The 26,331-nt window shown below is 44.5% G+C and overlaps 1 protein-coding gene and 1 long non-coding RNA gene across 10 annotated transcripts in view; one reads left to right on the top strand and one right to left on the bottom strand.

Moving 5' to 3' along the window:
* Window positions 1–8,552: 8,552 nt before the first annotated feature.
* Window positions 8,553–25,660, bottom strand: IL12B (interleukin 12B). Of its 5 annotated transcripts, XM_045503280.1 has the most exons (9): window positions 25,440–25,551; window positions 24,366–24,871; window positions 19,713–19,800; window positions 16,034–16,309; window positions 15,182–15,299; window positions 13,495–13,712; window positions 11,689–11,846; window positions 10,194–10,325; window positions 8,553–9,675 (listed from the first exon to the last, which is right to left on the bottom strand). In XM_045503280.1, exons 3-8 carry the CDS (start codon window positions 19,798–19,800, stop codon window positions 10,194–10,196), a joined length of 990 nt encoding a protein of 329 aa, XP_045359236.1. In that variant the 5' UTR covers window positions 24,366–24,871; window positions 25,440–25,551; the 3' UTR covers window positions 8,553–9,675. The 5 variants fall into 5 exon arrangements, with proteins under 5 accessions (XP_045359236.1, XP_045359207.1, XP_045359245.1 ...); XM_045503251.1 differs by lacking the exon at window positions 24,366–24,871 and having other exon boundaries at window positions 25,440–25,660; XM_045503289.1 differs by lacking the exon at window positions 25,440–25,551 and having other exon boundaries at window positions 24,706–25,426.
* Window positions 25,661–25,673: 13 nt separating this feature from the next.
* LOC123611405 overlaps window positions 25,674–26,331 on the top strand; it is a 97,704-nt gene continuing 97,046 nt past the window's right edge. For all 5 annotated transcript variants that reach the window (XR_006718654.1, XR_006718647.1, XR_006718649.1 and 2 more), the window contains exon 1: window positions 25,674–25,912. This is a non-coding gene — a long non-coding RNA (uncharacterized LOC123611405). The remainder of the gene's footprint in view (window positions 25,913–26,331) is intronic.

Here is a 26,331-nt window from a genome sequence, read left to right as displayed (position 1 = left end):
ATCACCCCAGCATGGTTAAATCAAATGCTTATTTGGAAACCCTGAACATCCAACATCTTAGTCCTCCCAAGAAAGTTGCATTAGTCATCCAAGGAGAGATTCCATTTTGGAAGTGAGCAAATAATTTAAGTGAATACTGGAATTAAACTCAGCCATTCAAATCATGGGGGACTGCATCCTAGGGCAGTGGAACTACTTAGGAAAAGGGGAGAGTAAACGTGTCTTCCATTTGATGGCAAATAACCAGAGAGAATTGCCCACTGGGGTTCATTTGTTTGCCTTCTTGAGTCATTCCTTACTCAATTAACCTCTATTGAACACCACTGGGCTTCCTGGTACCAGCTCAGCCAGCATGACTTGTAGAAGACAGTCCCAGATTTTATTCAGGGTTGTTCCCAAGGCAAAAAGGTGGAAGTGAAAGCTTTTGAAGGCACATTCCCATTTCCCAATTCTTAACCCCTCTCCTCAAAGGCATTGTCTTCTGAATGACTGAAGGGAATTTTCTTGCATATGACAGTGATCCCCAGCTCTCTATCTCTAGCTCAAATTTCACACATGGGCTCTGAACCCATATATCCAAGGCTTATTGGATATTACCATTGGTTGTCCCATGTATATGTCCACCGATATAAGGGGAGCTCATCGTCTTTAGTCCCTCATCTTTGTTCCTTCCCACTCAACCCTGCTTCTCTCTCAGTGAATAAGGTGATCAAATCAGAAATCTCGAAGTTCTATGTAAGTAGGGCTATGTCTCTTTTTGCCTGTTTTTTAGGCAACATCCTGTGACTCCCTCAGTCCTTGGACCATGTACTGTGGAAGGTTCTAACAAAGGTGTATTGAATGAATGAATAAATGAATGGGCTTTATTCTTGATTCTTTTCTCTTACCACTCATGTCCAATGAATAGGTCCAGTCAATTCTCTCCTTCATTTCTTTCAAAGTAATCCTCTAATCTTCATCCTTACTAGCATTTTTCCTGTCCAATCTGTTATAATCTCTCACCTGGACCACTACTGTGACCTTTACCTTGCCTACTTGCCTTCTCTCCTTGTCTATTCTTCACATAGCAACTTGAACAATCCAGAAAAAATGAAAATCTGACTCCATCACTTTTCTGCTTTCAACCCTTCGATGACTTTCTGTTGCCATCACGGTGAAGCCCAAGCTTGACACTTGAGGACCCTCTTACTTTGGTTTACTTTAGTAGGATTTAGTTCCTACTTATTCCCTTATTCCCCATTCTTATTTCTTTTTTTTTTTTAACTTTTTTTTTTTTAACGTTTATTTATTTTTTTGAGATAGAGCATGAACGGGGGAGGGTCAGAGAGAGGGAGACACAGAATCTGAAACAGGCTCCAGGCTCTGAGCTGTCAGCACAGAGCCCGACGCGGGGCTCAAACTCACGGACCGTGAGATCATGACCTGAGCTGAAGTTGGCCGCTTAACCGACTGAGCCACCCAGGCGCCCCCCCCACCATTCTTATTTCTTATCTTTTTATCTTACTCCTTTCCTTTTGTTCCTCACACTATGCTTCAGTTCAAAGGAGCTTTCTGGTTTCCAACATGTCTTTCTTTCAGATTTGTGCTCATGTTATTCCCTTTACCTGGTAATTCTTCTTAATTCGTAAAGTCACAGCATGTGATACATTCTAATTTGGGAACTGTTTTAGTTTTGACTGCTGCTGCAACAAATTACCATATATTTAGCTGCCTACAGCAATACCCATTTATTATCTTGCAGACCTAAAGGTCAGAGGTCCAGGTGGGCCTGGATGCGTTCTCTGCTTAGTGCTTCACCAAGGTAGGGCTGTGTTCCCTTCTGGAAACTCTGGGGAACAATCTGTTTCCAAACTCGTTCAGGTTCTTGCAGAATTCAGCTCTTTGTGGCTATAGGAATGAGGTCCACATTTCTCTGAAATGTTGCTCCTTCGTATTCAAGCCAGCAACAGCTTGAAGGTCAAATCCTTCCCATGCTTCATACATCTGTGACTTCTCCCTCTACCGTATTTTACTTTTAAGGGCTCATGTGATTACACTCGTTCCACCTGGATCATCTGGGATGATCTCATCATATTCACAAGTTCTGAGGACTAGGCATGGACATCTTGGGGGAGGGGTGTATAATTTTGCCTACAAAATATACAGATGCCCGCCTTCAAAGCTAGGTTCTGGGTCATCCTTTGCAGTCCTGCAGCATGCACTGTTAGTTGCCTAAACAGTAACCATTTCCCACTCAGCTCCTCCCTTGCTGTCAGGGCCTGCCTCCCACTTTAGAGAGAGAAATTGTGAGGTTCTTGCTTTCCCATCCTCCTGGTAGGTAAGGCATGAGCATATCTGCCAAGGGCTCTGGAAAGACTGTCTTCTCTGATTAAAAACAAACTTTAGGGGCGCCTGGGTGGCTCAGTTGTTTAAACGTCCAACTTTGGCTCAGGGATTCGAGCCCTGCATCAGGCTCTGCTGACAGTTCAGAGCCTGCTTCAGATTCTATGTCTCCCTCTCTCTCTGCTCTTCTCCTGCTTGCACTCTGTCTCTCTCTCTCTCTCTCTCTCTCTCTCAAAAATAAATAAACATTAAAAAAATTTTTTTAAAAACCCTCTAAATTTTAGAAGAGAACTGCCTTTCCAGTCCTCAGGCATGGTGACATGAGGATATGATGGCTGCAGCAGCCATCTTGAAGGGCAAATACCAGGACAAAAGCTTGCACACTGAAGCTAGTGGAGAAGAAAGTTGAAAAGAGTCTGAGTTCTTGATGATGTCATCAAATTGCCCAATTACATCCTGCCACACCTTACCTCCAGACTTCTTGTAGGTGCCCTCACAGCTCCTTATTGCTCAAGTCACTTGTTAATGGGGTCTCCCTTACCTGCAGCCTGAAGCATCCGTGAAGGCAAATCCCCATAGATAACTCCACAGTTTTCCTTACCTGTGCTAACACTCAACCACACTGTACTCTTATTGTCTGTGCTGTTGTCTTCAGCCCTCTTGAGGCTGTAAGATCTTGGAGGCACTAGACCTGCCCACCTTGCTCATGTATTCTTCTCTGCACTTGTGGGCCTGGCACAGTAAACACCGAGTCATTATTTGCTGAATGAATGAATGAATGAATGAAAGCCTTCCCTCCCCTTCAACTTCCTTTATTCCAAGCACCTACCACTCTCACCATGACCATCGTTGCCATGTGTGTTTGGGCAGGTTGTGTCCTGCACAAGGGTGCCTGGTTGAGGGGTCAAGAGGGAGCAGAAATCTAGCCTGCTCCCCACTCAGTAAGTCATGTACCCTGGTATGGAGCTGTGCCTGCCCAGAAGAAGAGATACCTTTTTCTTATTCGCATCAAGGTGCTCTAGGGCTGGTAGCAGTGCTGTGGCAGCCCAAATTATGACTTCCTTTGTCTTATAGGGTGCGTGTCCTTGCCGGTTCTTTTCTACTCTCCCTGGAGTAAAGCAGAGGATGCTTTAAAGTTTCAGACACCACATTCCAAGGAGCTGGGCAACTATTTTAAGAAGCTAATTAGTATGCAAGTGTTTGTGGGAACCCCTAGGTTTTCAGGTGCTGCTGCTCACTGGGGATAGGCTGGTCAGTTTAATAGCAATCTTCTGGGAATTATTACTTAACATGTCAGGAACAGCCAAAACGGGAGTCAGGAGACTCAGGTTCAAGTTTGAGCCTTGGCAAGAATCAGGCTCTGGGTGTTTGGACAAGGCACCAAACTTCTCTGGCCTTCAATTTCCTCATCTTATAAAATAAGAGGTTTTCAAACTGGGCTCTGAAGAGTTTGGGGGTGTCGAGGTGGGGTCCCAGGGCTATAGGGGCAAGTAGAGAGGGTGGCTGTGCTGAGTGGGTGGGAGGCTTCAGGCAGAGTAGTTCTGCTTTTGTCTGCTTTGCATATAGGACTTTATAAAAAATTAATTTTTAATCATGCAGGAAATATAATGCGTTCTTCTTGTAAAGAATTAGAGCATTGCTGATAAAACTAAAGTCCCTTTGGCCACCATCCTCCCAGGTGCCTGTGTATGGTGGGACTTCATTTAGGAATTCCACTTGAGCAAAGGGATTCTGGCTCAAACAAGTTGGGAGACCATTGGTCTGGTTAGCCTCTAAGGCACCCAAAAGTGCAAACAGAGGGATTTCAGAGAAAGGGGTCAACCATGGCTAGAGAATGTTTCGTAAGGCAGAGCAGGGACCCATGCAGTAGTTGCTGGCATGGAGTACCGCTCTGTATGCTGTGATCCGGGGGAGATGTCACTGCTGTGTGCTGGCAGGAGAGGGCTGGTGGGTGGGAGGACACAGATTTCTGAGTCAGGACTGAAAGCTTATGTACACGTCCCAAACCGGCCCTCATCTATATGGGGAGGGAAGAAGAGGAGGAATTAGGACTGCTTCCCCTTTTGGGCTTGACTTTATGAAAACAGAAACTGCAACTGGCCTTGGAGGTATACTTGCTAGGTGCTGGGTGCCGTGGAACTGGTTTCCTTAAATTCTCACAACATCCCCAGGAGGTGACGGCACAGCCAGCGTACTTGTTTTAGAGGTGAGGAAACTGAGGCACAGAGAGATTAAGGAATTGCCCCAAGGCACAAAGCTGGTAAGTGGGCAGCAGGGATTTGAACCCAGGTCTTCTTGCTTCAGAGCCAGGTGCACACACACTCGGTGCCTCGGATCCTCCCAGGCACCGGGGCCCCCACTCCACCAGTGTTTGGTGTGCGTGTGTTGGATGATGGTGCGGGAAGGAAGAAGCCCACTGGACACTATGATTTGTCCCCTAACTTTCCCTCTCCTCCAAAGTGACCCCCCAGGGTCACTGACACAACACTCAGCTCTCTGGAACCCCCCATGCTGGGGTTAGCAATGGTCCTTTTGCAAAGAGCCAGGGAAGACCCCTGGTCAGCTGGGGCGATGGGCAGGGGAGAGGCGGTTTGTGTTCCTTTCGAAAGGAGGCAGGGGAGATTAGCGAGCATCTGCAGAGCCCTGAAGCGGGTCACACACCGGCCTGCACTAGGCGGAGGGGCTGCGCACGACCGCGGAGGCCGGCTGCCAGGACGCCCCGCGCCTCGGAACCTAGGCCTGCGTGAAGGTAAATGCAAATCCGCTCCGCCAAGCGCGCTTCCTGCAGGTGGAGGGTGTTGAGTATGCGCGCCTGGTTTCCTCTGCCCTCAGCTAGAATGCTGATTTTATTTTTGCATTTTATGAGCTTGAGAGAGGGAATTCATTTCCTTGGTTATAATATGGCCCTCTGGAGAAAGTCTTGTCCAAATACAGTCTGCTCGCAAATGCTGTGTTAGAAGAGGGGCCATACTGAAATGAAAAGGAAAGAGATGATTAAAATCGGATTTATGGGTAAGGTGAATTGGCAGGTTTATGCCAAATTATTGCATCCAGGAAGGTTAAAGGGAATGAAAAGGATCTTCCCCGGAGCTGAAAACCTTTGTAAAAAGAAATATTTAGGGTGCGCATACCCTTAACCCAGCCTGGCTATATTTTAATATATGTATTCCCCATGTTTGCCCCTTTCAGACTGTCCAATCCCTAGAGGCAGGAATTGGGTTCGGTGCATCTTGGTACCCCCCAGATGGGGATGTTCTTACAATTGTATTTATAAGAAAGGGTTTCTGCCCTGAGGAGCTTGACTGATCTCTTCATTGGCTCATTAATGCATCCTTCATCCTGACCCACTTCTAAGAAACATCACGACCTCCTAACAACAATCTCTCCATTTCCCTACGCCCACAAAGATATAGCGGCCCGAATTATTCTTTTTTTAGGGTATAGGTAATATAATAAGAATATTAACAATCAGCTTTTATTGAGTACTTATTATGGATCTGGTATTTTTATAAGCACTTTCTAAGTGTTATTCCATTAATCCTAACAACCACTCTGTGAAGTGGGTACTCTTATTATCCCATTCTACAGATGAGAAAAGTGAGGCTTGAAAAGGTGAAGTAACTTGCCCAAGATCACAGAGCTATTGGGTAGAAATAGCTACCATTTATTGAGTGCTTACTGTGGGCCAGGCACTGTGCTAACCCCATTAAACTGATCATCTCATTTTATAGAGCTCTTAACCCTCAAGAGGTGACCTTCGGTGCTTAGAATTTCAAGCATTTCATCCTTTGGAGACTGGAAACAGTGAGAGAGCAAGGTCTTGTTTAGCCTTGTATCCAGAAAGTTGACGATGGTGCCAGAGACAGAGCAGTAACTGTTGAGTGAATGAAGGAACAGCAGAGGTGTCTCTCCCATGGAAGCTGCTTGCCAACCTCTCCCCACCCCCCACCCCCAGTTCGTCCTGCTCAGGCTCCAGCTGCCCTTGGAACAAGCTTCCTGACCCTGGTTATCTCTCTTCAGGCAGACAGGGCATCACCAGGACCCCACTTGGCATCATTGGATGTGGCTCCAGGGTGTCCCTAGGGGCATGCCAGCTGTGAGGGGCAGACCTGGTGTTCTGACCCATTTCCTCCCAGTAGTTGATGCCAGTGAATTGGACACCCAAAGATGGTTATAATGGTACATTTTATCTTATGTGTATTTTACCACGGTTAAAAAATACAGACACATATGGGTCTATCTTTCTAATACAAGAAGTCTGGGGTAAGTGGTTAGAGGGGTTGGTTCAGCTTTTTGATTTTGCTCGAGTCCCAAAGTCTATGTAGCTTTACAATCCCATCATGGTGGCTTCCATTCTGGCTGCAGGGTTTTCTCTGAGACTTTTTAAAAAAAAATTTTTTTTTAAATGTTGATTTACATTTGAGAGAGAGAGAGTGATTTACACTCACACAGAGCGCAAGTGGCGGAGGGACAGAGAGACAAGACAGAATCTGAAGCAGGCTCCAGGCTCTCAGCTGTCAGCACAGAGCCCGACGTGGGCCTGAACTCATGAGCCATGAGATCATGATCCGAGCCAAAGTCAGATGCTCAACTAACTGAGCCACCCAGGTACCCCATTCTCTGAAACTTCTTAAATGTCATCTGCTCAAGAGAAGAAGGAGGGCAAGAGTGATTGGCTATGGTTGTCTTTTCTCAGGAGAACACAGGCAGAATTTTCTCATATCTCATGAGCTGGAACAAGGTCTCATGGCTTTGCTGGGCAGCCAGGGTGACTAGAAAAGTGATTACTTAGCTTCCCAATCTTAGAGCTCAGGAAGGTCACTGGGAGGGAAAGAAGTTGAGAGTGACTACTGATGGGACAAGCAGCAGGTTGTGTCCAGTGTTCTGCTGAAGGTCACATGGTCATGTAGCAGGGCTGACCAGGCCCAGGGCCCAGTCTCCTGGTTCCCGGTCCTGAGCTCTTTAGGTAGAACATTTGATATGTTTGTAGCAGCTAGATTCCCCATAAAAAAGGATTGTCCTGGAGAATGTCCTTCCAAGATAAAAACTCTTCATTGAAATTCAACTTAATTGGATGCTAAGAGGTCATGTCAGGAAAGCACTGGGCATGCTGGGAGAGGGAACATCTGAGCTCTGCCCCAGGCTGGCCGGAAGTTTTGGGAAAGGTCTCCTGGTGTCTGTACTTATAAGTATGATTAATTATTTTTTCTTGGTTAGTGTTGTTCATTAAATGCCCATTAAGTGTTTTGGTATCTCTAGATGAAAGACCCTGTAGGAGGACAAATAGTTATTAACCAACCACGTGCTATCCAGTATGGGCTCGTAATTCAAGATGATAGGTTTCAAATGTTGGATGAGAATGATAGAATCTTTCCACCATTCCTCCAGGTCAGAAGCAGAGTGGAATAAGGGCTCCAGGAGACACTTAAAATAAGGACACTTACAGCATCCCTATTATAATTACCTTGCCATTGCAAGGAAGCCCAGATATGTACATTTGGCTATTGAAGGTAGTAGAGACTGTACTCCTTCTCTCTGATCCCACCACTTGCTCTTTCCATGGGAGGCACCAAAGAGAAACTGGTAGGCTCTGCCCTTTCTTTGACTTCCCCTTCTCTATTGAGCCTTCCTGGGTGACTCTAGGTTACACTGATTCTTCTCCTTTGTTCTTACCCCAGGGCACCATATATACTGAACATTTTAGCATTTAGTGCTATTGAAGTTAACTTTTCATCGCTGCCTTCTAAGCTGTGCCAGGAATGGGCACTGTTTGGGGAAGGCAACCCAAGGTTGTCTGGATCTCCTCAACCCAAGGTTTTAGCACACATCCAGACATGTGACAAATCCTCTGCAAACACCAGGTCTGGACCTATGGGCTGGGATGCTCATGACTCTACCAGGTCGGTGCTTTATTTCATGACAGTTTGAGAGCAGGTAGAGTTGATTCCAGGATAGAAGGCGAAAGAAGCAAGAACATCCAACCCCTGAAGAGGGCATAATGCAGTTCAGTGCCCTTGCAGAGTTCCCCGTGGTCAGACCGCAGGGACATTCCCTGAGCTCAGCAAGACACTGACTTTGGGAGTCCTATAAAGGGAAAGGGCAACTCTGCAAAACTGGAAGTGAAATTGCTTCAAAGAAGGGCAATTCTTAAATGGCAGGGGAAAAGTAATGCAATCCTGGTAAATGCGGGAACAGGATACTTGAGTCAGCTGAGAAAGCCCAAAATATTATTGCAAAGAAGAATTATATTTTTATTAGTTCACTGTCAGAAATAAGTAAACAGAATACAAATGAAATCACTTTACAGAAAGCACATTCATTACTTAAAAGTAGCACCTTAGTGATTGGCACTGTCCGGTCATATCCACCAGTCAGGTTCACTCATGCTGATGAGTAAGCAATTCTTGATTGTTTTCTTTGCAACTCTGTGTTTTCTTGCATGGCTATTAAAAAGCGGCTGGCAATTTTGACAATTTTGTTTGCTTGGCCGTACTATACTTGTTCTCCCTCTTGGATCCTAAGACCTTTTTACTTTCCAGACACTTACAATGTCTCTGGGTCACTCTCCGATGTCTTACAGATAGATGGAGGTGGGGACTGCCAGGGTAGCTGAAGCTGAATTTCAATTTCAGTTATTTTTTTAGTCCTTTCTAAATTCAGGCATCCAACCGCCTCTCCCCCCAAAAAACCCACCACCAACAACAAAAATAAAACAACTGAACTTGCTTAGAAGTGCAGGTGGTCCTGAATTGCTTTAGCAACACCACCTCAAGGAAATCTTCACGGACACAGGAACTAACATCTCGGTCACCAGAACCTTTTCAAATGGATTCATGTCTCCGTGCTTCTGTTTAACTGTTTCTGTGTTCCCATCCATCACAAACATATTGGTGCTGGCATCAAAACACTGTGTTCTCACTGGTTGTCATAAAACTGATGCACTTGTAGTCTTGTTTGAAAAGTTGTCAGTATAAATAACACATAAATTCACATTTTGCACAATAGGGCCTATTCCTTACAGATCAGGTCCTGAGAGTATGAAACATACAATACATCTTGACACAGAAGTGTTCAATAACAATAAATTAATAAATACATAAATTACTTAAATATTTAAATAGCATTAAGGTCAGTGGCAACCTGCTAGCTAGAAAATCTATAAATAAAGTAGCTAATTGCTTCAGTGGGCATTTGGCATTTCAATGTAAAACTACTACAAAAACATTATAATGATCCTTTGCAAAAAGCAAATTAGGTAGAAAATAACTTTTGGGGCCTATTCCATTGTCTCTTTAAAAACTTCTGCATAATATCTTCCACTTTTCCTCCAAGGTTTCATCCTGGGATTGGAACCTGAAAAAGAATACCAACAGTCTATGTGAATTAGAAATGTGGCAGCAAACCCTTCTTATTTCGCACAACATATTGGGGGCAATGGGGTTTTAGGGATTCCATGTTAGAAGGGCCCAGCCTGCCCGTATGTGGTCTAGGATATGGCTGCTTTCAGTGTCCCCCCAGGGTGCCTAGGAGAAGGTTCTAAGTCCTGAAAAGAGCTTGCAAGCCCCCAGGGTGCCTAGGAGAAGGTTCTAAGTCCTGAAAACAGCTTGCAAGCCATTTTTGCTCTGACCCTTAGAGCAACAGGACCTATGTATGTTTTCTTTACTGCAGTATCTCTGTACCCAGCACAGTGTCTGGAATAATATGGGTATCAAATAAATATCTGTTAATGAACAAATGTATGTTTCTGACTCTAGTGACTATGTGTCGGGCACCCTGTCTCCCCTTTCTTCTCCTGCACTGCCCCCACCAAAGCCCTGCACCTGGGTCCACTGAGTGTTCAGGTATGGGCTGGGCTTTGTGGGCCTGCTCACCTAACTGCAGGACACGGATGCCCAGTTGCTCCAGGATGAGCTATAGTAGCGGTCTCTGGCTTGCACGCGGATCTTGGCATCCTTGTGACACACGACCTTGGCTGAGGTCTTGTCCACGGAGAGTCTGTCTTTCTGCAAAGGAGAGGGATGTCTTTGGCAATGCAGTCACAAGATGGGCTGGGCCTATTTTTGCAACGCTTGGTCTCTCAAAACAAGTACACCTGGGTTTAAGGGCTCCACAGTTGCAATACAGTGGAGTTGTATAGAACTTGCGCCACCTACTGATAGAAGCTCTAAACACATTTTCTACCTCAGCCCAGAGGGAGGAATGGTTCCGTCCAGCTCACATCTTTCTAGCACAGCTACCTTGCCTGAAGGCCCAATGCACATGCAGTCTGTACTGGGCGATGGTGGGACTAGGGCAGATTTGCTATAGCTTCCCCCTGGATATTCCTAAATACTATATCCTGATCCTTTTATCAGAAAACGTGCTGAAATCCAGGCATTGTTTACTTTTTTTGTGTAATCACAGGAAAATGCTTTAGGCTCTGTGTCTGAGTTCGTCATTTATAAAAGAGGGATAATAATCATTCCTACCTCAAGACGTGTAAAAGTTAAAGGTAATCATCATGTAAAACTCTTAGTGAAGTCTTTCATCAGGTAGAAAGTATTCAGTAGATATTATCTATTAACGATATAAATCTTATGTAGGGAAGATACATATGAAGTTTTTAAATAATATTTAGGTAAAATTCACCCAGAATAGCCCTTCCCTCCTACAAAACATAATGCTCAGGGAGTGACTAAATGACTGAATTCCTTCTAAATGCTAAATACTATCCTGAATAAGGCCTTTATCCAGTGATTTCTAAAACCAGGGTCGAAGCAGTGTTGGGCTTTATAAAAGTGCATCTTGGACCTGGGAATTATGATGCCAAGGCAAGAAGTTTGAAAGCCATTGTCATAGCCTGTGTGAACACTAACATTCTGTTCAATAAGATAATTTCACCATCTGTGGAACAGCTGGGAATTATCCATTTTGGGTGAGACATAGCATGAATGTTCTATCATTCATTACACTTGCTAAATTCAAGCAATAATTTTAGGCGCCTGGAGCCCAGATTTCCTATATGGGGATCAATTCTGAGTGCAAGAATTAACGACGAACCATACTGGAGGCAATAGTAGCGTGGTTCGGTGCAGGCCATTTGCGTCCCCTAGACTGAATTCCGTGGTTCTGATCCTTCCTCTTTCCTAGCTGAGTAACTTTGAGCAAGTCATTTAACCTCTCTGAGCTTCCATGACTCCACGAGTGAAGTGGTGATAATACTGCCTGGCTTTGCAGGGTTACCTTAAGGATTCAGTGAGATATGCATGTGAAACCCTCAGCGCAGTCTCAGGCACTTAGAAAGTGCTAGATAAATGTTAGTTACTGGTATCCTCATCCCCTGGATGTGCATAAAACTGAATACACGGAGCCTGGATCACATCTTACCTTTTCTCTGTTGTTCTTGCCCTGGACCTGTACGCCAAATGTTAAGGAGAAGTAGGAATGTGGGGTGCTCCAGGTGTCAGGGTATTCCCAGCTCACTTCCACATGCCGAGAATTTTTTAATGGCTTCAGTTGCAGGTTCTTGGGCGGGTCCGGTTTGACTGTGGAAGAATCCAAAGAAACACCCTTTATTTTCCTAATGGGGCTTTTTGGTGTATGGTGTATGGTGTTTGGCTTCTGAACCGACTTTCACCTTTGACCAGTTGTGAGTCCATAGGTAGTTACTTCACTTCTCTGGGCACCTGTTGGCAGACATGAGGCACCCCTGCTGCTGGTGCCTGTGGAAGGCGGCCACAGCCTCTGTGGCTGACCCCTAGAGAGGCTCAGAATCCTCACCACTGCACAATCAGATGAGCCATAGCAGTGGAACCACCTCTGCATAGTGCTCAGAAGAAATTTTGTAGAGACAAGACTTATATCTGGGCTACGTGGTGAAGGACCACCCTCTCTGTGGTCAATATGCCTCTTTGCACTGAACTTGGAGCTGAGTGGAGCCCCTTGCTGGGGATGAGATGAGAGAATTTCCACTTAGTGTTCTTTCTGTTGTCTTTTCATGGCAGCTGGCACTGACTCGTCTTGCAGCAGTTATCAAATTGTCTCTATGCTCATTCATTGATTCAACAAATGATGACTGAGCACCCATCACGTGCCAGTCACTAACTAGACTGTGCACAGAGGATATAGTAGCGAGTATCATGGAAGACTCTAGACCCTTGTCTAGACAAGGGCAGAGGAGACATTCTATGGGATGTCCAAATCCCAAAGACCATGGTTCCTGGTAGATGCTTTTCAAATATTCTTCTATTATTAAGATAACTGACATTTTTCTTTTTTCCTTTAGAACTCAGCTAAATGTCACCTCCGAGAGACCTTCCTTGACCATCCTCTGTAAATGCAAACCTTTCCCTACCCGCCAAGGGCAGTCTCTCCACAAATGCTAGAGCGAGTTCTGTGGTTTTATACATTTTACTTCATGATGAAAATTCAGTGGATAAATGGCAAAGGAAATGACAAATGGCAAAATCTCCATCTGCAAATTAAAAAAAATCGATGTCCATTTCGGAGGGTCTTATATTCCAATAAAGAAGACTCTTTTCCAATGCTGGAGAAAGATTGGTTGGGAATAACCACAATTAGTATGGAAGCCTGGTATGGTATGGTATGGTATGCTTGAGGGGCTCCTCCTAGGTTCCCTGTGGAAGCTTCCTGGACAGCAGAATAGCAGAATACAAGTATAGCCAAGAGTCTACTTATTCTTTCCTTTTTTTATGTATATTTATTTATTTTGTGTGTGTGTGTGTGTGTGTGTGTGAGAGAGAGAGAGAGAGAGAGAGAGAGGAGAGAGAAAGGAGAGAGAGAATCCCAAGCAGGCTCCACACTGTCAGCAGGGAGCCAGATGCAGGGCTCGAACTCATGAACTGTGAGATCATGACCTGAGCCGAAATCAATAGTCGGTTGCTTAACTGACTGAGCCACCCAGGTGCCCCAAGAGCCTACTGTTTTCTAGTGGGGAGGGACTGGGTCTGAATTGTTATCTGTGAGATCTGGGGCAACTTATTTAACCTGTGTAAGACTCAATTTTCTCTTCCTTAAAATGCAGACAATAGTATCTACATTGTACACTTTGGGGGGGTGGTTAGAATAAAAGAGATAATGCATGTAAATCCCTTACCTCAGTGCATGGGGCATTGTGCACATGTGACAAATGGCATTTATCCTTAGTAAGTACGTATAATCAAGCAAACTCACTGATGTCCCTGATGAAGAAGCTGCTGGTGTAGTTTTCGTACTTGAGCTTGTGAATAGCGTCCACCACGACTTCAATGGGTAGGCTCTCCTCGGCAGCCGGGCAGGCACTGCCCTCCTGACACTCCACTGTGTACTTCTTATAATCCCTGTTGTCCACTCTGACCTTCTCTGCTGAGAGTGTCGCTGCTCCACAAGTCACCCCTTGGGGGTCAGAGGAGCTGAAGTCAAAGACAGACATTACCCTGTGTCACACAATTGTGGGTGAGTTTCTAGGGGCTGGAGCCAGGCAGCTGTTTGAGGACACAATTTCTCCAATTGGTTTGATTTCTCCTAAGGGGGTAAGAATCTGCCCTCCCCATGAGAACAAGCTTTGCTTCAAGAGGTGGTACAAATATTTAGAGACAGCTCTGCATTTACATGCCTCTGGCCTAAATGAATCCAGAAATTTCTAGATCCAGAGCCCTGGGTTAAATCTCCTTATTAGAATTTTAAATTCGTTTTTCTCATTCTAATTACACAATCAACACATGCTAATGATAAAAAATTAAAAAGATAAAAATGTGTATAAATGAAACGTGTGTGCCTCTTTCAACCCTAATCTCACTCCCCAAATAGAAATACTATTCATAGCTTGTTGTGTCCCTCCAGACCTTAGTCTATGAATATTCAGACCAATCATATATCCACATGTATATATGCATTCACACATATTTTGTCTATATACACAGACAATGCTTTTATTTTCCATTAAATAGGATCCTACTATACATATATATATGGTTTGTAACCATCTCTTCCCCCTCGAAACATATGGAGAGCGCTCCATGACAGACCACACAGATTGGGTTATCCATTCTGATGAATGCACGTTAAGCTGGGGGATAATGTACCACGCTTTATTTAGCTTTTCCCCTGCTGATTACCAAAAACATTACAATGAACACTGGCTTCCATGCCTCTGTGCCCTTGTATAAGCATCCTTTTAGTATGGATTTTCATCTTAAAGACGGAAGAGGAAGACTCCAGAGGTTAATTTGCTCAGTTAATCACCTGGGGTTTGCTCTGTTACCCTGCCTTGTTCAGGAACCTAGATGGTGAGTGAGGGAAGTCACACAGACCGGCTAACATAGGTTCGGTATCCATGGAAACTGGTTTCTTAGGGGAAGTCCAAGTGTATTGGACAAACAACGAACTTCAGATTAGTGACGTCAGCAGAGGGAAAAGGAGTTGAAATGGCCCTGAGAAAATTTCTGGAGGCCTCAGAGTTTTGGAGTCGGCTTCAGGGCTTTCAAGATCTGTGTCCGAGAGCTTTTGTTTCTCTTTTCATCTCAGGGTGCAATTTTGGCAAGTCATTTTGTAGCTTCGATTTCCCCTTTTATGCCTCCCCATGGTGCCGTGAGCCTTAATGAAGCATTGCCAGGCAATCTGGATGAGTGGGTTCAAACACAGCAGAGGCTATTCTCAGGCCCCAATAATGTCCTGTTCTAACCTACACATTTGTTCAGGTGATTAGCTTAAATCTCCATGTACTTTTCCCAATTTAGGCAAGAGGGGGTGTTGAAAAAAATACAGGTTTGACGGTGTTTTCTCACTTATCATTAACTGATAGGTCATTGCTAGGTTGCCCTTATTTTCTTAATGAAATAGTTGTCACAAAATGCTAAGAGATCAGAGTGGTTTCACTTACCCTCTGCTGCTTTTGACAGTGAATTTCAAATCGGTACTGATTGCTGTCAGCCACCAGCAGGTGAAACGTCCAGAATAATTCTTTGCCTCACATTTTAGAAAGATCTTATTTTTGGATTCTGGATTTGAAAAGAACAAAAATTCAATATTAGAAGTTTTCTTTCAGGTAGATCTTAATTGTGATGAACCACAGGCCACCAAGTGGTACAAGAGTGAAGATCTTCCATTTATTTCCTTGGAAAATGATGCTGCTTCCCTGACAGCCAGTTCAGCGAGGACCGGGAATGTGTCAGTAGGATGCTGATTCTGCAGAGTATACTTTGCGCCTGATATATCAGAGGGAGGGATTAAATTTGGCAAGGCTGCCATCCCAGAGCTGAGTTATGAACTATACACATTGGTTAATTTCCATTAACCATTTAAAAAGAACTTCAGGGGGGCGCCTGGGTGGCGCAGTCGGTTAAGCGTCCGACTTCAGCCAGGTCACGATCTCGCGGTCCGTGAGTTCGAGCCCCGCGTCAGGCTCTGGGCTGATGGCTCAGAGCCTGGAGCCTGCTTCCGATTCTGTGTCTCCCTCTCTCTCTGCCCCTCCCCCGTTCATGCTCTGTCTCTCTCTGTCTCAAAAAAAAAAAAAAAAAAAGTTAAAAAAAAATAAAAAGAACTTCAGGAAAACCAACCAGATTCACCACAAAAATCTCTGAACATGAGATTTGGATGGTTGATTACTCAAAGTGTCTAAGAAAGCAAAGAAAAACAGGTGCTGGGTGGTTTCAGCAAGGGATTTACATTAAAATTTTTTTTTTAACTTTTTATGGGGCAAAAGAGAAAACACCATCTGAGGGAATGGGTTTACCTTTCTGTTCCCTTAAGATATCAGTGGACCAAATTCCATCTTCCTTTTTGTGTATCAGGAGGAACGAATGGCTCAGAACCTCGCCTCCTTTATGACAGGTATACTGGCCAGCATCTGCAAATTCTTTGACTTGGATGGTCAGAGTTTTACCAGAGCCTAGGACTTCACTGCTCTGGTCAGAGGTCCAGGTGATGTCATCTTCTTCAGGAGTATTGCAGGTGAGGACCACCATTTCTCCGGGGGCATCAGGGTGCCAGTCCAACTCTACAACATAAACTGGAGAGCACAGGGAGTGGAGAACAGGACTGTGAACAACGTGAACTTGGGACTGGGTTTTATGAACCACCTGTGCATTTGCACTGCAGAAAAGTACAGCCTTGCTTGTAACAGCAAATACTTGCTGAGATGATCTCAGGCCACTGGGCCCTACTTGGGCTCAAGGTCGTGAAGAGACAACAATGAGTAGTTTGTTTAATTTTTATTTATTTTGAGAGAGGGAGAGAGAGAGAGAGAGAATTAATGGGGGAGGGGCAGAGAGAGACAGAGAGAGACAGAGATTGAATCCCAAGCCTGCCACTGCAGAGCCCAACACGGGGCTTGAACTCACCAACTGTGAGATCATGACCTGAGTGAAATCAAGAGTCGGACCCTTAACCAACTGAGCCACCCAGGCGCCCTAAGACAAGCAAAGAGTTTTACAGCTGCCATCCACTCATTAACTGATGGGCTGTCTTCAATAATTAACTTCTGATTAGCTGGCAGATGGGGAAGGCCTTGATACACCAAAAATGCAAAGAGCACAAAACTCTTTACCAAAGACCTGGTGGAGATAAGAACTTTCCAGCACAACTTTCGTTTCATAGGGAATAAGGCAGGGCACAGAAATGTCAAGAAAGACTGACCAGCACTGAAATCCTGTCCCCACGAATTGGCTAAGGGATTTGGAACGAGGTACTTAATCACCATGAGCCTCAGTTTCCTCAACTGTGAAATGACAATAATAACATCTATGTCATAGGTTTGGCTATGAGGATTAAATAAAAAACAAACATATAAAGCGCTTAGCACTGTGCCTACCACAGTAAACTCAGTGTTGGTTATTGTTATTCAGAGACCAAAGGGTCAGATGACTGCACAGAGAAACTGTCCTACAATTTTCCAAGGGCATTTAAGGATTTAGTCCCTACTGTGCAAAACTCACCAACAGAGATTTTCATTCCACTTTTAAAAACAATTTTACACCCTTATGAAGCAGTTCAGTAGATCCTGGTCTTCCCATTTCATACCGAAACCAAGAGGCCAAGCAAGGTTACATCAAGTTAGAAACACAAGAGCTGTAGCTCAGGCCTTCTATCTCGTTGACTTTGCACTGGATCTCAAATACGAGTATCCAAACTCGCACCTGAGGAATGGCTTAGTAGAGTATTTCAATGAGTGTGCCACATCACAGCTTCATTCATTCATTCATGCATCACTTATTAATTAACTAGAATCATTCAATGCAGTGGTTCCCCAAACCTGATCATTCATCCACCATTATCAGCAGCAGCACCGAGGAAACTGATAGATATCCAAATTCAGAGTTACCAAACCAGCCACTTTGGGATGGGCCTGGTGGTCTGTTATTTTATGCTCTTCAGATGATTTTGATGCCCTCTCTAATTGGAGAGCCACACTGGTGAAGAGCCTGGATTTTGGAGTCACATAGGTCTGAGTTTAGATTCAGCTCTGTATCTTATACTTGCCTGTGGCCTCAGACGAGACATTTAATTACTCTAAGCTTGGGTGTCATCGTTTTTAAAATGAGCAAAATATTAGTGCTTGCTTCAGCAGGTTGAGACATGGATTATATAAGCCAATTCATACAACAGCTTAACGTAGTGCCCTTAAATGCTCTATAAATGGTGACTTTTATGGTTGGCGTCCAAATGTAAAGCATTGTGGGATATAAAGTTCTCACTTTAGATCCGAGGGATTTTTAACTACTGAATCGGTAACAAAACAAGAGGTAAAAAGTATTTGGGACCCAACTCTTTGGAAATGATTACCTATGCTGAAATAAAACCGTGTCTCACCTTCGGCTTTCTCTAGTTTTTCTTTGTTCTGCTGTAAATTGAACCACAGCAAGGCTATTTTTCTGTCACAGCTAAAACTCAGAAGGCCTAGAAGACCCTTACCCAAGAACAGGGGAAAACAACCACAAAGGGGAGCCTGATGAAGAGCATCTGGAACCTTGTGCCTGGCTTTATCATCTCATCTGGTCTCCAAAGTCCTATGCCCTCTGTTTCTCACATGGACTTCCTGGAATTTCTGTGGTTTACCAAATTAGAAGTAACTTAAGGGTTTACTATGCGAGGGCCAAGTTTCCTGAGCTCACTAACTATACGAGGATTGATAGGAATCTGACATAATCATCTAGCTCAGGCTTTTGCCTTTCCTCAAGGCAGGGTCTAAAACTCAAACCCTCCTCAGGCAGAGAGGAGATGACTGAATTCTTGTCTTCCCGAAAAGATTAAGAATAGAAGAATAGTCCCACATTCCTTTCGGGTACTCATTTTCCAGTGTGGTATTTTCCTGATTATCGAAAGATTATTTCTGGTCATCAGCGGAAATGTCTTCACTTGTAACTTACGCCTATTTCCTCCTGTTCTCCAAGCACATAGGAAACCATTGCTCTATGTCCTTCTTGTAAGACCTTCTTCAAATACTTAAATGCACAGGCTTTGAAGTGAGACAGAATTGGAATCAAGTCCCTGTACTATCCTTGCCAAGTATGTGAAATTGGGGAAGTTGCTTAATCTCTGTAGCCTCTATTTTCAACATCTCTAAAATGGGGTACAGACAGTCCCTATTTTATATGGATGTTGTGAGAATTAAACGAGAAACATTTGAGGTCTTTCAGGAACAACTAACAATCAGTTAATACATTACTTTGTGTGAGATAATAAAAGGATATAGTGAATTTCACTAACACCTATTCTATTATTCTAGTAATTTTTATTGGTCATCGGGATTATAAACAGGTTCTTTTGAATCATCAGTGCCATCACTTTAAACAACCAAAACAATAGCAGCTAACATTGACTGTCACTGGACATCTGTTGTGCTGTCCCCTGAATTCACTGACACATTTAATCATCTGCATAGTAGGCAACTCTTTGTGATCTCCAGGTCACAGTCGAGGAAACTCAGGCTTGGAGGTGACCCAGCTCAAGGTCACCTACCTGATAAGTGGCAGAGTCAGCCTTTGAGCCCAAGTCAATATGAGTCTAGTCAAGTGCATAGTCAGAGGTTAGTACTCTTGGTGCCAGCAGAGGGGGTGATATTGTGTGATGGAGCGGGGATGAGAGAACAGAGTTCTTATACTTTTCAAATCCTTCACTTTGGAATTTTAATTGAACGGTACAGCCAGTTTTTAGTAATACTGGCAAAATCCATATATCTTTTCCCATCAGAGTCCACATAAAGCTCCTACTGTGGCATTTAATGTGAAGGCCAAACAACACAGACACTCTCAAAGGTGAAGGAAGGACAGATGGCCCCACACTTTGCCAGGGATGGCACTCACTAGGAGGCCCCAAGGCTTGGTTGCCCCTTCTAGTCTGAGGTCCCCACACCGCCTGCCTGACAGTCCTGGCTTGGAATTCAGGGCCTCCCCAGAGAAGGAGAGGCTGGTTACCGTTTTTCTCCAGTTCCCATATGGCCATGAGGGGAGGTGCCAGCAAAACCAGGGAAAACCAGGCGATGACCAGCTGCTGAGGATGCATCTGCAGGAGGCGGAGAAACAGAGGAGAAGAAGGAGAAAGAGAGAGAAGAGGAGGGAAAAGAGAAGAGACAATGTCAGCAGTTACTCAGTCATTTTGGAAACCATATTCATTCAATGTACCTTGGTTTTAATCTTGATTTTTCTCGTCAGATTCATACCACGCGAATTGCAGGAACCCTGTGCCAGTCTCTGAGTAAGAACATCTCCAAAGAGAGAACCACAGACTATCTGGAGCTGAAGGAGAACTCAGGCCAGCCATCTGATAGAATACTCTTTTTTTTTTTTTTTTAATATTTATTATTTGAGAGAGAGAGAGAGAGAGAGAGAGAGAGAGAGAGAGAGGAAGCAGGGGAGGGGCAGAGAGAAGGGGAGACACAGAATTGGAGGCTCTGAGCTGCCAGCACAGAGCCCAACGCGGGGCTCGAATCCACAGACCACGAGATCGTGATCTGAGCTGAAGTTGGCTGCCCAACCAACTGAGCCACCCAGGTGTCCCAGAATCCTCTCATTTTTAAGCTGAGAAACCTAAGGTGCAGAGAAGGAACATGACTTGTCTGGATCAACATTCAACCATTATTTACTTACTATGTACTTACTATGTAAAGGGCATAGAGATAGAGTGGTTAGGAGAGAAAAAAAAAAAAAAAGGATTTTGGGCCTGGGTCCTGTCTTCTAGGAGCAAATACTTTCATTCAACAAATATTTATGATCCAAGTTATGGCAACCACCTGGCAGCCAGGTTTGGTTTCTCTCCTCGTTTAGATTGTAACTGCTCCAAACTCAAAGGTTACTTCCTCTCACATAATGAAACAAGTGATTCTCAAACTTGAGCACACATCAGAGTAACCTGGAAGCCTTGCTAAAACACAGATGGCTGAGTTCCACCTACAGAGTGTCTGATTCAGCAGGTAGGGGTGAAAGGGGATGGAAGGAGGAGAGGGACCTCAGAATCTGCATTTCTTAAAAGTTTCCTGGTGAAGCTGATGTTGCTGGTCCAGGGATCACACTTTGAGAACTACTGGGCTAACCCATGTTTAGCATCCACAGCTCTGAAAACCAAGATGTTCTTTGGAAGAAGGCCATGAAATATTGATATATCCACTCTGAAAAGTGAAATGTATAATTTTGTGCTAAATATCAGCTACCATCTTAGAGTAAAACTCAATCTAGATTGGGATCCAGGGTTTATGCAAATCTTCAGGACGTGAAGATTGTACCCTACTTCTGAATTAGGTAGAGATGGTGATTATTGAATTTCATTCTGAAACACCTCCATCCATCTCAGAGAGCACCAATGTTCTGCAGGAACATGTTTTCAGAAACCACTGAATAAATCATACAAATAATAAGACCCAAAATTTTTGGTCAGGGGGCACCTGGGTGGCTCAGTCGGTTAAGCGTCCGACTTTGGCTCAGGTCATGATCTCATGGTTCATGGGTTCCAGCCTTTTATCAGGCTCTGTGTTGACAGCTCAGAGCCTGGAGCCTGCTTCAGATTCTGTGTCTCCCTCTCTCTGCCCTTCCCCTGCTTGTGCTCTCTCTCTCTCTCAAAAATAAATAAAACATTAAAAAAATTTTCAGCCAGATACCTTAAAAATGAACATCTTTTGGCTGGGGTGACTGAATATTGACAAATCACGGCTTTGTTAGAATTGCTGCTAATCCTAGGAGAACCTTGCCATGTGCTTTATTCAATCAGATTACAAAGGTTGAGAGTGGCAGATATGGGACTAGAAGTCAGGCTTCCCTGTACTGTGAGCACTTTGTCACTGCAGCATGGAGCTTTCACAGACATGCCCATTAATCATGTCCAAGTTATACCTGTAACAATGTACTAGTTGCCACAGGGTATCAGTTAGTACATTCACAGGCTTGGAGTCCAGCAGACGGGCTTGAATTCTGCTTCCTCCACTTATAGTTGCGTGATGTTGCCCAAATTATCTCTGAGCCTCAGTCTCCTCGTCTATAAAATGGACATTATACCCATTTCAGAGGGTTGTTGACAGAATGCAATGAGATGACATATCATATTATAGAAGGCAACCAATAACATGTTAGCTTGTACTTAGGTGAAGAGATAAAGGAAAAATGCGATATGTCTGTTTTGTATACAACAGCGGACAAAACCTTCCTGCTGGTTGTAGGGAAATGCCCTAGAGGTATTGTAATTACATAGGCCTGTAAAGCCCAGATGCCAGCACTCTGGGCAGGGAAATAACAGAGATTCCTGGCATCTCCTGGTGATTCTTTTGCACTATCTTAATGCTGGGATTTTCCCTTTGGCTATATGCCTGGCACTTCCTCTTGGGGCCTTAGATGTGTTTGAGAATTTCAGGTGAACTGCACTTCACGATCAAGGGAGCCTTGGTGATGATTCTAAGAAACAGCTTGCATTTTAGTATCACCTACATTTTAAACCATGGAACACTGGCTGGATGGGGTTGGGGGGGGGGGGAAGTGGTGGTGGGTCACTCTCTTAATCCAACCCAGGGAAATCCCAAAAGGGGGCAGCATGTATTTGCCCTGTTGTTCTCCAGATCAGCTGATATCAGAGAGCTATATTCCACAGCCCACATTTCCTTGGCATGTTACATTTGAGAGTCTTGAGGATTAAACATTTTTTTCCATGTAATTTTGTAGGTTTCTAAATTCTTGAAATCTTTGTATAAGGAACACAGGGACCCCAGGTCCTGTGGTATGGTTATGCTCCCTAAAGCTGGTGCCAACATGGGCATGCCCAGGACACTTGGGTGGGCATCTCGTTTGCAAGCTTTGTTACTTTTTAATTTAGAAAGAATTATTATTGGGTGCCTGGGTGGCTCAGTCGGTTAAGCGTCTGACTTTGGCTTAGGTCATGATCTCACGGTTTGTGAGTTCGAGCCCACGTCAGGCTCTGTGCTGACAGCTCAGAGCCTGGAGCCTGCTTGGGACTCTGTGTGTCTCTCTCTCTGCCCCTCTGCTGCTAGCGTTCTGTCGTGCTCTCTCTCTCTCTCAAAAATAAACATTAAAGAAAATAAAAAATAAAAAGAATTAATATTTAAAAATAAAAAGGTAAAATCACACAAAGCATGGGTAGCACCCCCAATTCTAGAGCCAGGCAGACCTGCATTGGCATCCCAGCCCTGCCACTTATTAGTTGTGTGACTCTAGGAAAGTCACTTGACTTATTTAAGTCTCACATTCAACCTGTAAAATGGGCATCCTACTGTGGTGAGGAGTTAATGAAATAATTCATGAAGGTATCCAGCAGGGTGCCCCAAGGAAGTCAGGACTCCTGGCTGTTTGCTCTCCCTGAATCCCACTCATAAGCACTTTTTCCTGTGATTGCGGTAATACAGTTGTCGATGTTTGTCTTCTCTGCCACACTGAGCTCTCTGAGGGCAGGGATCATGTCTTTCTGACTCCACACTATACCTCCAGAGTCTAGCATAAACACTCTGGCCTCGAGGGATCTTATGAATTATTAGAGGAAAATGAATAAATGTACAGAAATCATCAGTTTTCAGATGCCAGTAAAAGGAACCCCAAGAGGTTGTCCAAATTCTTTCCAATATCTTGAAGTTCCTTATCTGACAGAAGTGGGCCATCAGCGGGGGTTTGGTAATCTCTTGGTTAAAATGATATTTTAACCTGATCGTTATTTTTTTTAACCTGAAAAACTGTTGTACACGATTTACCTGGGCAACCATAAGACACTAATAGAGTATAATCTTTTGTTTTCCTCCTCACAGATTTTAAAACCTTTTGGCAAATACTTTTAAACAATGTGGCTGCTTTTCATTTTTAAAGTAGCTTCGAGGGGCGCCTGGGTGGCGCAGTCGGTTAAGCGTCCGACTTCAGCCAGGTCACGATCTTGCGGTCTGTGAGTTCGAGCCCCGCGCCAGGCTCTGGGCTGATGGCTCAGAGCCTGGAGCCTGTTTCCGATTCTGTGTCTCCCTCTCTCTCTGCCCCTCCCCCGTTCATACTCTGTCTCTCTCTGTCCCAAAAATAAATAAACGTTGAAAAAAAAAAAAATTTTAAAGTAGCTTCGAAGTTAATCCAAAAAAATCTGGATAACCCGGACTCCAGTCTGCTTGACTGTTCCAACTATCTATTAAGCCCAACACAAAGTTTGCTCTGCAACTTTCAATTATGAGGTGTAAGTATGAATTCAATTGTTTATTGAATTCATTATGGCTTAATGAACGAACAGCTTTAAAAAAGTTTACAGTCCTAACAGAGGCACCACTCACTTGATACAATTTAACTGGTGGGCATTGAGGAACATTATTTTATGTACACACTACTCTCAGACAAGACAAAACAAGCCCTTCTATCAAATGTGCATTCATTTGCAGACTCTCGTGTACAATTATTATTAGTTGACTTTTAAAATTAAGACCTGATACATCAGTCCCCAAAATACTGACTTTCCACTAGTGTCCCGGCAGGTAAGTCACCAGGAATGCCTCCAGAAATCCACACACTCCTGGTAGCTTGCCAGGGGTAGGGGTACCACTCAAATGGTGCTACCCCAGACAGCCTGTGGGCCTGTGGAAAGCTAGAAGGGGCCAAGGAAGGGCTTACCTTGCTTCTGGGCAGGCTGCAGAGTTTTCTGGGTCTGAAACTTGTCTCTTCTTCTTCTGCTGCTGCTGCTGCTGTTGCTGCTGTTGTTGCTACTGGGGCTTATATACCCTACTCCTACCAAGCTTTCTGATGGAAACTTAAACTAGAAACTGACTTGTTCAAGTTGCAACACTGAAAACAACTCTCAAAACCTTCTGGGGGAATTTCAAGAAGTTCCTTTTTTTTTTTTTCCCCATGTGTATCAATATTGCTGAGGGAACACAAGCATCAAAATCCCAGGTAATGAACTAAGAGGAAGTGACTTTTGGGTGGGGAAAAAGGAAGGAGATGGGATGCTCACTTCTTTCTGTTGACATCAGGGTCAATGGGCTTAAAGCCTGCCTGCAGCAGGCAGCCTCCACAGACCGGAGAAGGAAGGCCAAGGAGAGTTCACACAGGAGGCCAGGTTCAGGTCAGAATCAAGCAATTGTAAGCCAGAGGGTCCAAAAGCAAACTCTATGGTTCTTCTGAAGTCAATGAGAATGAGATGAAGGGCAAAGGACTTAGTATATTTGAGGTTTCCCTCTTCCACATTATTCCTTCAACATCTGGATTTCAGAAACATCCCATTACTACCCATTGTGGCTTCATGCACCACACACGTGCCTGTACATTTATACAGGCACAGCCATGGGAAGATGGTAAAAATGTGTATCACTAGTAAGACTCAAATATGGAGGGATACAGTTCATGCTCATAGGTAATTGCTCACAGACAGGTGGGGACATAAAGTGAAATATCCACAGTCAGGGATATAGACAACCTATGCCACACTCAAGGCACACACCAGACTATAACCTCACATTCCTATGCACACAAAACCATAGAGCCCTAGGAGCTCTATACCGATGCACAGAATTAGCAGAATTAGCTAGAAATTCCTAGAGGAATTTAACATTGTTAAGAGGAGTGAAAGGTGAACACGGTGTTAGACACCCACAACCATTCTGCACAAGAGCAGCAACAGAAACACTAGCTGGAACACCAACACCAAGTACAAGCCCACAGATGCACGCCGATAGATACAGGCCGTACCCAGGGCCGCCGAGAGAGGGCGCTGCTGCGAGGCCGTGCCAGTCCCGCGCCGGCGACCCGAGAGTTCGCTCTCACCCGTGAGGTCTCCATTTCGGAGCACCGTCCCCAGTCCCCGCCGCCTGGGAAGTTCCTGGGCCCCGGCAGGGTTTCAGGTGGACGCAGCTTCCCATACTAACTTTCCTTGCAGTTTCTGCGCGGGGAAAACTGGAGACCGGGCGAGAGCAGCGGAGCTTCCCAACCGCACACTTCCTCCCTCCGTTTGACCCATCCGGGGAGGGCGGGGGCTGCTGAGCTGGCAGTCCCACTGTTTATCCGACCTGGTGCTCTGGCTTGGGCGGAGACAGTACCTTGAGCTCCGAGTGCCTTCTCCCACCTCCTCTGCCCTCTAGGCTTCAAGGGAAACAGAAGTTCTTCTCAAGTTAAACAACAAAGCGAAACGTCCTGTATCCAAGTCATATGTAGATATGAACAAAGTAAGTTGCATTGTGTTGGGTTGTATGATACCGTGTGTGTGTGTGTGTGTGTGCTCACGCGTGAGCTCTCCTGCTTGTTACCATGGGCATCTCTGAAGAATATAGCTGGACGGTGATACGGAAGGGAACTTTCCACAGTTTGATTTTTGTTGTTATATGAGGCACCTGTACACTCACACACACATACATACATTAAAATATGTACCAATGGGGGGGGGGGTTTCTTTCTGTAAAAATGTGTTTACTACTCCCAACAAGTCATCAAAGATTACTTCACAGAAAACTTAATATAAAGTTGGCAGAAATAGTTTCACCAGCTTGTTTACAGTGGCTGCATCACCACAGGGGAGCCCTTCTGTGGCCTTCCTTAAGTACATACTTACATAAAATAAGACAAGTAAGACAAAACCATTTTACCA

Source organism: Leopardus geoffroyi, chromosome A1, assembly GCF_018350155.1.
Source record: "Leopardus geoffroyi isolate Oge1 chromosome A1, O.geoffroyi_Oge1_pat1.0, whole genome shotgun sequence".
NCBI lineage: Eukaryota > Metazoa > Chordata > Mammalia > Carnivora > Felidae > Leopardus > Leopardus geoffroyi.
The sequence above is the reverse complement of the archived record's forward strand: the minus strand, read 5'-3'. Positions and strand labels throughout refer to the sequence as shown.

Coding starts and splice junctions, on each gene's coding strand:
- IL12B (XM_045503251.1), bottom strand. CDS start 25,529: ATGGAGACCTCACGGGTGAGAGCGAACTCTCGGGTCGCCGGCGCGGGA. Junction 19,801..25,439: donor CCCTCTCTCGGCGGCCCTGG/GTACGGCCTGTA, acceptor CGCCTCCTGCAG/ATGCATCCTCAGCAGCTGGT. Junction 16,310..19,712: donor ATGGGAACTGGAGAAAAACG/GTAACCAGCCTC, acceptor TGTGCTCTCCAG/TTTATGTTGTAGAGTTGGAC.